We start from the raw sequence: 14,505 nt of genomic DNA on the forward strand, positions 1-14,505 counted from the left end.
CAGGCACACATACACAGGCACACATACACAGGCACACATACACAGGCACACATACACAGGCACACATACACAGGCACACATACACAGGCACACATACACAGGCACACATACACAGGCACACATACACAGGCACACATACACAGGCACACATACACAGGCACACATACACAGGCACACATACACAGGCACACATACACAGGCACACATACACAGGCACACATACACAAGGCAGACAAACCCATATAAACACAAAATAACAAATGATAATAGATAAGCAAAAGACCAGTAAAGTTAAAAAAAAAAAAAAAGATTCCCAAAGCATTCTGAGACAGAACATCTCCAAAAGATACCTTTGGTTTGGTTGTCTGTTGGCCATCTACTTCTGGGCGTGGGGCCTCCTTTTGGTGTGATTTGTGGCGTTTCACTGAAGAGAACTAATGTTTCCTTTGGAGTGGTTGTCCCCTGAAGACAGCTTCTGGGTTAGGGATGGGGGCCTCTGCCCAGTTCCCCTCAGTGCTGAGGCCCCATCTGGTTTAGACCTGTGCGGGCCCTGTGCATGCTGCCACGGTCTCCATGACTTCATTTGTGCATCAGTCACGCTGTGTCTGGAAGGCTTTGTCTCCTTGGAGCCTTCTGTCCCCATTGGCTCTTACAATCTTTCCACCTCCTCTTCCATTGAGTTCCCTGAGCTGAGGCGAGGGGTTTGGTGGAGACATCCTTCTTAGGACTCAGTGTCCCGAGGTCTCTCATACTCTGCGCGGTGTCCAGCTGTGGGTCTCCATGTTAGTTCCCATCTCTAAAGGAAATGTTTTAATTCATTGAGTCCGATGTCTCCGAGGCACCTGTTGTGGAAGACGCGTCCCTCTTTGTGCTTCTTACTGATACACAACTTGCCTGAATCTCTTCACTAACATTCCATATGCCCCCGGGAGGGAGGATGGTGTCTACCTGACCTTTGTCTGGGTTCCCTGTGCACACACAACCATGCTCCCAGTTTAAAACCTGATCAAGGGCAGAGAGAGAACTGAGTTGGTAAAGTGATTGTTCTGGAAGCGTGAAGACCCGAGTTTGTTCCCTGCACCCTTATAAAAACGTTCTGGAGCTCTGGTCAGCCAGCCTCGCCTAGGCAGCGAGTCCGAGGTCCCAGAGAGCTCCCACCTCACCAGTGCTAGGCTCACAAATGCACACAGTACCACAACAGGTGCCCCTACCACCCGATGAAACTTTTTTTTATGTTGAACTTAAAATCAGCAGATAGATGGTTGGTGTAGTCTGCCTGGGTGGCCGGTACCGTTGGCAGGCTATAGGGAAAGCAACATTTGGAATAATCTTGTGGCCGGCCACTTGGAGTCCTGACCCAAGCTAATTCAGTGTCTTTTCAGAAAATTTTACCTCGATTCAAAAAAAAAGGAAATGAGATTTTAATAAGCCTGGTCTGGAGGCAACAGGTTTTTATTTGGGGAATAAATAAGCTTTCAAGTTCCTGGAAGGTTAAAAATATTTGGGGTATGTAAAATAACATATAACTCATCCAACAGATGTTGCTTGTTAGCCCCAGATAACCCTTCTCATTACCATCAGAAAGGGGTTGCCCCCCCCAACCCAGTTTCATACTAACTCCTGTGGCATTGGGGTGGTGAAAATACTCCATTTCCATGTTCGTACAGTGGCGAGTCAATGCCGACACATTTTTAAAGGAAGCACCCATATTTAGGGAGGTTTAAGGTTTCCGGAAGCTGGTTTGAAATGCTAGTGCTGTAGGTTCGCGTGCTCTGAGTCTGGGTGCGTGGAGCCCTCCTGGTGGTACTGAAGCTTGTCGTCTGTCTCCACTCCAGTGTGTAATGCTGTGTCATGGAGCGAAGATAGGATTTTTCCAAGGAGACATCAGGCTTCTGATGGATGACCTCAAGGTGCTTCAGCCCACTATCTTCCCGGTGGTTCCGAGGCTGCTGAACCGGATGTTTGACAGGGTGAGTCTCCAACCGTGCAGTGTGGGGGACAGAAGGTGGGGGCGGGGAGGCCTGGTGCCAGTCCGACTCGGGTTCAGCCACCTGCCCCTCGACGGCCATCAGCAGTCCCCTTACTCACAGAACTTCAGTCTACACCTCTGCAGAAGCAGAACTCACTGCACAGGTCTGTCGGTTAGGGAACACATACCGCACTCCGTAGATGCTCGGCCGTGAGCGGCAGGACAGTTTATTTTCCCACGATCCTTGATCTTCATTCCTCATCTGGAAAACGGAATATCCATCTCCCTGTTTTCATCAAGGTGCTACTGGATCACTCACAAATAACTACGAGGTGGTTTATTAACCTTTCCACCAACCCTTGTGTGCAGGAAGCATCATTTCACCTCACCGAGAGAAATGTCCAGGCCGCAGTGCCAGCTGGGAAGATGTGGTATCTGCTGTCTCAGCACAGACTGCTCAGTTGAGCAAGACCAGCATGGCCAGTCTTCAACTGAGTTTCTAGTGGGCACTGTTAATAATACTTTTCCCTTTTTCTTTTCTTGTCATCTCTAAAAAAAAAATTTGTTAGTTTTTAGTCCATTCTTTCAAAAAAAAAAAAAAAAACACCTTTGAAACAGTTGCATTGAGATATAATTCACGGGCTGGAGAGAGGGCTCAGTGGTTAAGAGCACTGATTGTTCTTCCAGAGGTCCTGAGTTCAATTCCCAGCAACCACGTGGAGACTCACAACCATCTGTAATGAGATCTGGTGCGGACAGAAAACACTATACATAATAAAGAAATCTTTTAAAAAAAAAAAAAAAGAAGGAGAAGGAGAAGGAGAAGGAGAAGGAGAAGGAGAAGGAGAAGAAGAAGAAGAAGAAGAAGAAGAAGAAGAAGAAGAAGAAGAAGAAGAAGGAAGAGAAGAAGAAAAGAAGAAGAAAGAAAGGAGATGTAATTCACATAGTGTATAATTTACCCTCTTGAGTTGTGCGGTGCAGGGCCTGGGGGTCTAGAGCTCACAGTGAGGTATATGTGTGAGGCTCCAGTTTAAGCCCAGCAGTAGAAGTGGGGAGTTCAGTGGTCTTTGAGGATATCACCGTGGGTGCTACAGTGGGGAGCACTGACTCCTTCCAAAGATCTCTGAGTGCTTTCAGAGTTTTCTAACCACACCAGAAATCACTTTCAGCACCGCAGAAAAGAACCCTTTACCTGCTCTTCATTGCCTCCCACCTGCTAGGTTCCTGAGCAACCAATAGCAGACCTTCAAAATGTACATTTCGGCGTTTCACAACTTTTCATAGCCTAATACTATCCCACTATGTGATCATCCCCATTTTACTTAGCCGTGCCTTTATTGACAGTCGTTTGGGTGGTTTCAGCTTTTGACGGCTGCAGATAACCCTGCTGTCAACATAACACTTGTGTGTAGGTTTCTGTGGACATGTCTCCGTTCCTGTAGAGCTGGGTCTTGGGCCACCTTTGTACTTAACAGCTAGAGGGTCTGGCGGGTAGTTTTCCAAAGCTGTGCCCACCCCTCCTGCAGCTCCGAGGCTCCTGCGTGCTGTCTCCACCACACTGTTGTCTGCCCTTTTGATTTTGGCTGTCTTGGAAGATGTGAAAACCTCCCCTCTTGCCTCACTAGATTTTTGGCCAAGCCAACACTGCAGTGAAGCGGTGGCTGCTGGACTTTGCCTCCAAAAGGAAAGAAGCTGAGCTTCGCAGCGGCATCATCAGAAACAACAGCCTGTGGGACAAACTCATCTTTCACAAGATACAGGTAGCAGATAGACGCTCGCCTCGTGGATGTCTCTTGGAAAGTCGGGCGTGCGTGCGTGCGTGCGTGCGTGCGTGCGTGTGTGCGCAAGTGTGTGTGTGTGTGTGTGTGTGTGTGTGTGAGAGAGAGAGAGAGAGAGAGAGAGAGAGAGAGAGAGAGAGAGAGAGAGAGAGAGCGCTGAATGGTGCAGGTCTGTAATCCCAGCTTCTAGGGAGGCGTAGGTAGGAGGATTGCAAGTTCAAGACTAGCCTGAGCAACTTAGTAAAACCCTCTTGCAAAGTTAAAGATAAAAAGAGGGGCAGAGACACAGCTCAGTGGTGGGATGCTTGCTAGCATGCTCATCATAGCCTTGAGAGATCAGTCAGACAGACAGACAGACACACACACACACACACACACAGATCGGGGTAGATAGGAAGCCAAGAGACAACAACACATTTCCGTTCTTTCTGGCACCCATCTGAAAGTTAGAGACAGAGCTATTAGGTGGACCCTGTTCTCTACCTACATTTGAAAATGCTACAGTTGTTCTAGGTAGAAGGATTCGGGGTGTGCTAGCTTTCCTTTAGCTCCTCTGGAACAAGTATGCCACTCCTGAGGTGATGTTTTAAGGCTGAGAATAAGAATGTGTAATATCAGGGGCTGTCCCAGATGCCAAACATGTGGTAGTTGCCATAATCTGATCCCTAAGACATCCATCAGCAGAGTGCTGGCTTAGGGCCAAGTCTGCCAGGGGACGTGGGCAGCTCTGGGAGGAATGAGCTTATCCTGGGTCCTGCTGTGGACACCAAGAGCTCTGTCTCAAGTGAGAGTCCTGTCCATGCAGCTGCGGGACAGCTGGTCCCAAGCAAGTGTCTGGCAGAGGAATTCTGACCTGTGCATAGGTAACCCTGCCTTCTCTCTGTCTTGCAAGTCGAGCCTGGGTGGGAAAGTCCGGCTGATGATCACAGGAGCCGCCCCAGTGTCCGCCACAGTACTGACGTTTCTGAGGTCGGCGCTCGGTTGTCAGGTAAGGTTGGTCACACCACCCAATTGTCCCAGGCGTTGTAATGCTGTGGGCCCACGTTTTGATTGACAGAAATTTATATGTATTGTCATTGTACAGCATGTCGTATGACTGCATTGAGTAATGGCTAAATTGCTGTAACACTTCACGTACTTATCACTTTTGTGTGTGGTGAGAACACTTAGAAACAGCTCAGACATTTTCAAGTAGATGGTTCATTGTATTTTGCTCTGTTTTCCATGTGGTCACCCCTGAGCCCACTCACCATGCTGTACAGTAGCTTACTTGAGCTCACTCCTCCTTGAGGTTTTATTTAGAAGCCATGCCTCCAACTATCTGTTCCATCTTTCCAAGCCTCCTGGCCCCTCTTTTGTATGTCTTGGTTTTGCTTAGGATAGGTTAGTGCCAGATTTCCTAGGGGAATAAATCTGTATGTGGTTGGCCCTATGCAAAAATGTATGTGTAATTTTATCTAGGGTAAGGTGTGAGCCATGCCTCTAGAGTATGGCTAGAGGAATCGGATAGGTGATCAGTGTGCCCACACACCATGCTGAGAAGCTCTTACAAAAGAATCCAGAGTTCATGCTGACAGTAAGGACATGTGTAGGATATCCTGGCTTAGCAGAACAGGAGTACTACCGGGTGGGTGCTGACCCATTCTATGGAGGCTCCCCCTTTGCCTGTCTGCAGGAAGTTGAGTGGGAAGGCAACATGGACTACAGCCAGTGTTTGGCATGGTGGTGGAGACCTTTGGATGCATTTTATGCTGGTGAATGAAATTACTAAACTGGAAGTTGAAAGGTTTCCAAGGCTGGGACTCCTCGGGAGTCAGTCAAACTTAATTTCTGTGCACTTCCTGCAAAGACATGGCTGCCCCACATTAATAATTTCTTGTTTCTCCATGACCAAGTTCTATGAAGGCTACGGACAGACCGAGTGCACGGCTGGGTGCTGCCTGAGCTTGCCTGGAGACTGGACAGCAGGTACGCTTGTCAGGAGAGCCGTTTCCAGGGTCTCCCCATCGGCGTTCCAGGTTGGGATGCCTTGGGAGTAGAGTCATCGTTGACTGGTCCATTAGCCTCCTTGCACAGCAATGCATACTATGTCTCAAGGAATTAGGCCTCAGGCAAATAGTCCTGAGGTTCTGTGAGCCGGGTAGGAAATGTCCCTGGACCCAGTGTGGTGAGACTGTGATGCATCCTAGCAGAGGCATCTGAGAGGAGCTGCCTCCTCCACAGACTTGCCGGTGATGGGGCGGGGTCTCATTTGCTGGGGGTTTTAACCCATAAGTAGGTATTACATTATACTGTGTGCTGTGCCGGCTGTTGGAACTGCCAAGAGAAATGCACACAAGCCCGTTGTCTCAAAGCAAGCCGGGAGGACAAGACGCAAGGACAAGCCTCTGCCATGCATCCGGGTCTGTAGGAAGGGCTTCTCGTGGACACCGTGTCAGTGTTATCCCTGTGACACCTCGGGGAAATAAGTTATAGGTGTTGCTTAAATAGCCTGCAGACAGGGAGGACTCACTGCATTGCTGCGGAGCCATGAAGCAGACTGCAAAGCTTCGTGCTTCTCTCCATAACCCATTGGTGGGATAGTCTACACAGCAATGGATGAGCTCCCCTGGCTTATCGGGTACATTACAGATCTAGTAACCATCTAACAACATAGACCCCAGCCTCTAGCACGGTCTCGTAGTGTACTTCTATAGGAATCAATGCGGCACCCGGAATTCTACCATCCTTATACCTTCAGTTTTTATCACCATATTCCTTAACAGCCAGAGGATTTAGAACAACCACCTCTATATCAGATTAGTGAAACGTAGGAAGTATTATCTGTGAGACTCTTAAAATGTATCTGTGATAGCTTATGTTTGTTTTGGAAAAAGACACCGTTCCTTGTTGGCTTTCCATTGCTGCGGGAAATCACCAGGATCAAAAGCAACCTGGGAAGGAAAGGGTTTATTTCATCTTATTACTCTGAAGTCGTAATCCATCATGGAGGGACCTCAGAGCAGGAGACAAGGCAGGAACCGAAGCACAGGCCAGGGAGGGAGACTGCTGGCTTGTTATCTATCCAGGGCTTGTTTAGCTCGCTTTCTTATAGATGCAGGACCACCTACCCAGGTGTGGCCCCGCCCACAGTGGGCTGGGCCCTCCTGCATCAATCATTAATCAGGAAAATGCCCCAGAGAGTTACTTACAGGCCAATGTTATGGACGCATCTTCTCAGTTGAGATTCCTCTTTCTATGTGACCTAGTTTGAATCAAGTTATCAAAAAACTAAGCAGCACAGATCCTGTCCCTAATACTTTTAGACGGGAGACTATAATTGACTGTGGAAGTGTCTTAAGAGACCTAAATGTAAAAACACGCTCCTCTAAAAACAATGGCTGTGTCGATCGGAACCGAGGGGTGTGTCAGAGAATCACCAGGGTGTCCAGGGCTACCTGTGTTCTCAGAGAGTGGATATGAAGAAATTTGAAGGTTGTGGTGGTGCATGCCTGGACCAGCACTGGTGAGGTAGAGGCAGGTGGATCTGAAATCCAAAGCCATCCTCAGCTATATAAGGAGTTGGAGGCAAAAAAAAAAAAGTATATGAGTTGGTGAAATCAATTCAGTCAGATCATTGAATTGAGGTTCTATTTAGAAGGCATGCCTCCAAGTATCTGTGCCCACCTTCAAATCAGTGGCTGGAGTTTAAATGTTGGAGATGTATTCAGAGCCTCAGAAATGGGAAAGGTCCTGAATAGACCTTTGGGTATTCTCACCTCTCCTTGAGAAAGAAGCCCTCTTAAATTATTTTACCAGGCCGGGCAGTGGTGGCACACACCTTTAATCCCAGCACTCGGGAGGCAGAGACAAGCAGATCTCTGTGAGTTCGAGGCCAGCCTACTCTACAGAGCGAGATCCAGGACAGCCAGGGTTGTTAGACAGAGAAACCCTGTTTCAAAAAATAAACAAACAAAAACAAAAACAAAACAGAACAAATTTGCAATTACCAGGCTCAGGCTGTAATTGCAAAAGCCAGAAATTTATAGCAGCTGTTACTATGAGGAGGCTTACAGGTTGTAAAAATGCTTTGGCTTGAGGCCATTCTAGTACACTTTGAAACGATTCTCCCGTTTTATCTGCAGGCCATGTTGGTGCCCCCATGCCTTGCAATTATGTGAAGCTTGTGGATGTGGAAGAAATGAATTATATGGCCGCCAAGGGCGAGGGTGAGGTGAGTGGAAATCTGTCCATCACTGAGGAGTAACATCTCCTGTGAGGTGAGTGGAAGCCTGTCCATCACGGATGAGTAACATCATCTCCCGTAACAACCGCTGTTAGGAGCACAGTTCCGGAAAGCACTCGGTACAGCTGTTAAGCTTGATTCTATTGGGATCTTGGAGTCAAGGAGGTCAGGTCAAAGGTGCATTTCTGTTTGACCCCCTTGGGGTTGGAGGGAGGACACTTTAGTCCTTCCTCCTGCAGGGCAGTTAGGGCCCAAGAGCAGGATACAGACGCTCCCATGGGACTGGTCTCCAGTCTGCTAACGGCCCTGCCTGTGCCGGCTGTAAAGCCTCCTCACACAAGTGATGTCATTCCCCTGTGCCTTGACTATCCCGAGGTCAGTAGGAGAGGAAGTGGGGACACTGGACATGGCTCCAAGACCCTGGGGGGACTTTGGTAATGCCCTCTAGAGCCTAGAACCGAAGGCTTCCAGATTCAGGTTGGAATACACGTGTGTGAATTCCGGGGAGAATCCCGAGGAAATGTTAATAGACCATCCTTCCTTAGGTGTGTGTGAAAGGGGCAAATGTGTTCAAAGGCTACTTGAAGGACCCAGCAAAAACAGCAGAAGCCCTGGATAAAGATGGCTGGTTACACACGGGGGACATTGGGAAATGGCTGCCAGTAAGTTATCCCCTCTCCTCTTTACAGAGAGGACCATGCCCACCCCTCCCCCTGGCCACCCCCCCACCCCGGCTGTATAGCCTGTGGCTTTTGCACCCCACCCTTCTCCTTGTTGAATGATGTGCTGTAGATCCTTTGTGTCCTGCAGGAGGCAGGCTTACATTCTCAAGTCTCATACTTGATTAAAATCTTGATTTTTCACTGTAGCACAATGCTTTCTTGCTGTCTAAAATCAGTTGATAGCTGCCTCCCATTTGACATCTAAAAAAAAAAAAAATGGTGGGTTTTTACATCAAGTCTGTACCTTGATTTGGGTGCTGGCTAGCATTCCCACAGGTTTGTAGATGTTGGGACTGGCCCTTCCCAGAGTACTAAAGCACCTGCCTTCCCCTAAAAAATGGTAATGGCAGTGGAAATTTGGCCTTTGAAGAGTGATGTGGGAGGGTAAGGCTGTGTCCTGGCCGTCAGGGAACACACCTCATTTGGTGAGCAGGATATATGTGTCCCTGCTTGAGACAGGAGGCTAAGTTAAGACCTGGGCTCTTAACTTTCTCTCAGCATGGCTCAGTGGCCCTAGGCAATTTCACATGCCCTGTACTGTGACTGACAGTGGTAAACTAGCCTGGAACTCAGCCCTCGCCCCTTCCTCTCTGACACACAGAATGGCACCTTGAAGATCATCGACAGGAAAAAGCACATATTTAAACTAGCCCAAGGCGAGTACATAGCACCAGAAAAGATTGAAAATATCTACCTGCGGAGCGAAGCCCTGGCCCAGGTGTTTGTCCATGGAGAAAGCTTGCAGGTATGTGCTCTCTAGGTTAGAACTGGTGCTAAGCAAAGCCATGGAATTCGGGGCTTTAAAGGTGATTGACAGCCATGCGTGGTGGGACACGCCCACAGTCCCGGCGCCTGGGAGGGTGAGGGAACCTGAGTTGGAGGCCAACCTGTGCTACTGCTTGTAGACCCCTTGTTTCAGACATCAAAACAAAAAGGTGATTGACAGATTGAGTCAGTGACCGTTGACCTACAACCGACTCACTGGTGGGTTTGTGACATTGGCCTTCACTATCCCCCAAAGTTGGTTTCTCTTCCGTTTCTGAATTTTCATTTTAACTCTACTTAATTGCTGTGGTATATCAGTAGGAGTTGGATAAAGATACTAGGAGGTTGATAGTATGTTTCTAATTTAATTATGAATGAAAATATTAATACTTATGGAATATAGCACAGTTTTCCATTTTTAAAGATTATTTATTTTGTGTGTAAAAGTGTGTGCATCTGCACCACATAATGCCTGTGAAGGTCAGAAGGCCCTGGATTCCCTGGCACTGGAGTTATGGATTGTCGTGAGCCCCTATGTCGGAGTTGGAAACCGAACCTGGGTCCTCTGCAGGAGTAACAAGTGCTCTTAACTGCTAAGTCATCAATCCAGCCCCAAGTTTTAGGTTTTTTGTTTTGAGACAGGGTTTCTCTCTGTCAACCTGGCTGTCCTGGGACTTACTTTGTAGACAGACTTGGACTCAATGGAGATCCTCCTGCCTCAGCTTCCTGAGTGCTGGGACTAAAGGAGTGCACCACCACACCCGGCACAGCTTACATTTTTTCCTATTTGCCTTTTACCAAAAATAGTTGTTTTAATAAAGGAAAAAAACCAAGTCAAAACAAAACAAAACAAAACTGGGCATGGTGGTGCATACCTTTAATCCCAGCACTTGGGAGGCAGAGACAGGTGGAGTTCTGAGTCCAAAGCTAGCCTGGTCTATAGAGTGAGTTCCCAGATAGCCCAGGCTACTCAGAGAAACCCTGTTTCAATCTAACAACAGCAACAAAAAAACACAATAAAGGAGTTTTTTTTCATATAATACATTCTGATTACTGTTTTAAACAAAGAACTTCCAAAGACATCACCGAGCTTGTTTTGTGTTGACATCTGCTGGGCATGGGGCCTGCCTGCATGTGTAGTTTGTATATCCAGGGAGACTCCCTTAGAAAAAACTAATGTTTCCTTTGCACGTGGTTATCGACTGGAGATAGCTTCTGGGTTAGGGATGGGGCATGTGCCCACTTTCCCTCCCAGGGCTGGAACCCTATCTGGTTTGGACCCACGCAGGCCCTGTGCATACTGCCACAGGCTCTGAGTTCATATGTGTGTCGGTCCTGATGTGTCTAGAGGGCCTTGTTTCCTTGGCGTCCTCCATCCCCTCTGGCTCTCACAGTCTTTCTGCTTCCTCTTCTGAAGGGTTCCCTGGACCCTGCGGGGAGGGATTGGGTGGAGACATCCCGTTTAGGGCTAAGTGTTCCACAGTCTCTCATGCTCTGAACATTGTCCAGCTGTGGATCTCTGTGTTTCCCCATCCACTTCCCTGATGGTGGCTGAGCAAGGCACTGATGTAGGAGTGTAGCAGAATCTCACTAGTCATTGCTACATTCCTCTAATAGAATGGTGGTATTTGAACCTAAGACCAGATAGACCGGGGACCCTGGGGAAGGTTTTATAATTTTAAACTTACTACTAAGCCTAGCTTATTTATGATATTATAAATCTTTTTTTTTTTGAGAAAATTATGTTGTAAGTCAAGCATATTTGCTGTTGGAAACCAAAATTAGTATTCTAATTCTATAGAAATTTCCAGAAGTGTACACAGCCATGCAGAGTGGTGCACACTTGTAGTCCTAGCATTTGGGAAGTAGAGAGGATAGTCGTAGTGTAAGACCAGTCTCAGCCATGTAGCCAATTCAAGGCTAGCCTGGGCTACATGAGACGCTGGTCTCAAAAATAAATAAATAAAAAGTAAATAAGTAAAAAGGTTTGTATCAAAGTAAATAAGAATTGCTCTGATGTTAGATTTTGATTTCCAGTGACTGGTGGTGTCACCCTCAGTAGGTAAGGCTGATAGTTCCTCACCTGGGCTCAGGCAGCCCTCCCTGGGAAGGGGCGTGGCAGGAATACATTCTGAGTGACAGCCCATAATACTATCAGACAATCCCACAGGCCTGCAGTGCAGAACAGTCAACCAATAACGACTCACTTATGTGTGTTGCAGGCATTTCTCATAGCCGTTGTGGTACCAGACGCCGAGAACCTGGGTGCCTGGGCCTCAAAGAGAGGCTTTCAAGGCTCCTTTGAGGAACTGTGCAGAAACAAGGTGAGACTCCCCAGGGTCCCAGCCGTCTTCTGCCTCTGCCCTCAGTCCTCAGCGCCGATAGGGAGGAGAGAAAATAATCTGGTTTTTCATGCATTATTAGGATGTGCAGAAGGCTATCCTGGAAGACATGGTGAAACTCGGGAAGGAAGCTGGTCTGAAGCCTTTCGAACAGGTGTGACTTTGGTCCAAGTACAAATTCAGTATGGAACAGAACCTGACTTGATGGTTTTCAATGGGTAGATTTTAGAGGTTGAAGAGCGGACCTAAAGAAATGCCAGAAATAATTTGATGCAGAAGGGCTTTCTTTTTAAAGATTTGTGTGTGTGTGTGTGTGTGTGTGTGTGTGTGTGTGTGTGTGTGTGCTCGAACACATGTTTACATGAATACAGGTGCCAGAGAAGCCTAAGGTGTCAGATCTCCTGGAGCTGCAGTTACAGGCAGTCATGAATCACCCAACTTGGGTTCCGAGAATTAAACCTGGGTCCTGTGGAAGAGCAGGAAGTGCCCTTAACTGCTGAGCCATCCCTCCAGTGTCAGGGTTTTTACTCAGTATGTGGCTGCTCTTTTTCCTGAGGTTAGCACACACTACTGAATTCTGTCCTAATGGGACCCTTGTCCTCTGTTGAGGAAGCACAGTGAAATGAGAGGGTAGATTGGATGCCGTAAGGGTCTCCGTCTCCTTTGAGAACTTCATTTCCCTTGAGACTTCTGATGCGGGCGGCTTCTGTGTGTCTGGCCTCTTCCCCCCCTCGTTCTAACAGCCCTCCTTTATTTGCAGGTCAAAGGCATCGCTATACACACGGAATTATTTTCTGTTGACAATGGCCTTCTGACTCCAACAATGAAGGCCAAAAGGCCAGAGCTACGGAACTATTTCAGGTCACAGATAGATGAAATGTATTCCACCATCAAGATTTAAGGCGAGGCAGACGACTTGGAAGAAACGGCACACCTCCGCAATCCTCCTTGTACCAAGGGCCTTCGCATTGGGGACTTTGCCTGCAGCAAGTGTCGGAAGGGACATGGCCGTGATGGACTTGTCCACAGGGTCTTGCCGTAGGGATAGTCGAGGGCATGGAACACCGCCTTACAGCCACTTGTGCTGCCGCCCATGATCCTGGTGATACACACTTTCCAAAACGAGCCTTAAATATAGTAAAGGGGAACCCATAAAAGTGCTAAGTTATTTAAGACTTCCTCAACCAATAAGGTGGGTGTTGACGCTTCTGTCTCCTGTCTTTCTAACGGAGGGGTTAGGACTCGCCTCTTTCTGATACGTCTGCCCCTTGCTGCACATCCTGCAGCTGTCTGCTGCTCCGAAGAGTACGGTGCACTGGAGGAAAGCTGTCCCTTTAAGAATAAGAACAGGTGTCCAGGCTGAAGAAAGTCACGGTGGACCACAGATTTCTCTTTTCAATCCCGTCCCCCCTGCACTCCTCCACCTCATGTCCAATACACTCACACAACCTTTCTGATTTGTAAGGGTTCCAAATGGTCCCCTGTTGTGCCTGCTGGGACACAAGATTCCCAGTAAATGAAAAGAACAGATCCTCCTCAGAACACTGTGGGTGCCCAGTCTCAGAAAAGAAAAGAAAAAAATGGAGGCTCTTGAGAGCCAGCAGCTTCCCGCTCACACAGCAGGATGCTCTTAGACTCTTCTCCAGATCTGGTCCCCCACCCCCTTCCCAGGGGTTATGAGAAATCCTGCCTTAGACTCTGCAATGAAGATGGTATTTCAAAGAACGACCTGGATCGGCCATGTTCAACTGTGATGCCTCCGCCACTGTCCACTCGCTCCTCGTGGAACCAGCTCGTGTCTGTGACGGCCACCGGGCTCCAGACGTGGTTTTCCTAGCAAAAGATGATGTGATCAACTTGCTTTTTCCCCTCCCAATTAAACTCAGGCAAAGCATGTCTTCAGAACTACTAAAGGAGTTGATAAATATGGGTACTTATTAAAATGGACAGTAGTAAGTAAATGTAAAACTTCCTGATTTCTGTGAGATGCATTTGACAAGCCAAAATTCTGGGATGTAGAAATCAGGGGGGGGAAATCCTGGGAATAACTTCTCAAGGGATTTTTTTTTTTTCAGTTAATTTGGGAACTGAGCAGCATTTCACTTTCCTACGAGTCTTTGCCACATTTGACCTAGTGAAGCTGTCATCTGTACATTGGAAGCCACTGTTGTTGGCCGTGTGACAGACAGTGTGTGTATTACCGAAGCACAGCTGGGTTTGCACTAAAGAATCGTCATTGTAATAACACTATTTGGTAGCCTAACTTCATACCTGTATTCTTAATTGCACAAGAAGTCGATAATTTTCACAACGGGGTTTTGAATGTTTGCTTTCCGTGTTGGCTATTTCTATGTTTTATAAACCAAAACAGAATTTCCAAAAACAATGAAGGAAACCAAAATAAATATTTCTGCATTTCGAGTGAGTGGAGAATGTCTTTCAAGTGCAGTGTCACATTGGAGACAGCCCATGGGGTGCCCCTTGAGTAGGGCTGGCCCTCCTTCTGGGACCCCTTCCAGTTGCTTCCTTCCCGTCCCTGGTCTCTGCCTTTAGCCCAGTCCTTCTATGACACTCACACTGCCCCCTACCCTCCACTGGTCGGGCCACAGTCCTTCCATGCTTGGGGAAGAACATCATGGGATAGAATCTATACTACAAAGGGTAAGTGTCTCCTGTCATAGAAGCTCCTTTGCTTGAGGGCGAT

General features: G+C 47.7%; 1 protein-coding gene across 3 annotated transcripts in view; it reads left to right on the plus strand.

Annotated features, from left to right (window-relative positions):
* The window catches only part of Acsl1 (acyl-CoA synthetase long chain family member 1), a 66,243-nt gene extending 52,021 nt beyond the window's left edge, over positions 1–14,222 (plus strand). For all 3 annotated transcript variants that reach the window (XM_059244913.1, XM_059244914.1, XM_059244912.1), the window contains exons 12-21: positions 1,836–1,970; positions 3,595–3,729; positions 4,640–4,735; positions 5,643–5,715; positions 7,872–7,960; positions 8,518–8,634; positions 9,296–9,439; positions 11,682–11,783; positions 11,884–11,955; positions 12,562–14,222. In XM_059244913.1, the coding sequence (XP_059100896.1) occupies positions 1,836–1,970; positions 3,595–3,729; positions 4,640–4,735; positions 5,643–5,715; positions 7,872–7,960; positions 8,518–8,634; positions 9,296–9,439; positions 11,682–11,783; positions 11,884–11,955; positions 12,562–12,702 (1,104 nt within the window). In that variant the 3' untranslated portion in view covers positions 12,703–14,222. The remainder of the gene's footprint in view (positions 1–1,835; positions 1,971–3,594; positions 3,730–4,639; positions 4,736–5,642; positions 5,716–7,871; positions 7,961–8,517; positions 8,635–9,295; positions 9,440–11,681; positions 11,784–11,883; positions 11,956–12,561) is intronic.
* Positions 14,223–14,505: the final 283 nt, after the last annotated feature.

Source organism: Peromyscus eremicus, chromosome 17 (genome assembly GCF_949786415.1).
Source record: "Peromyscus eremicus chromosome 17, PerEre_H2_v1, whole genome shotgun sequence".
NCBI classification, from domain to species: Eukaryota; Metazoa; Chordata; class Mammalia; order Rodentia; family Cricetidae; genus Peromyscus; species Peromyscus eremicus.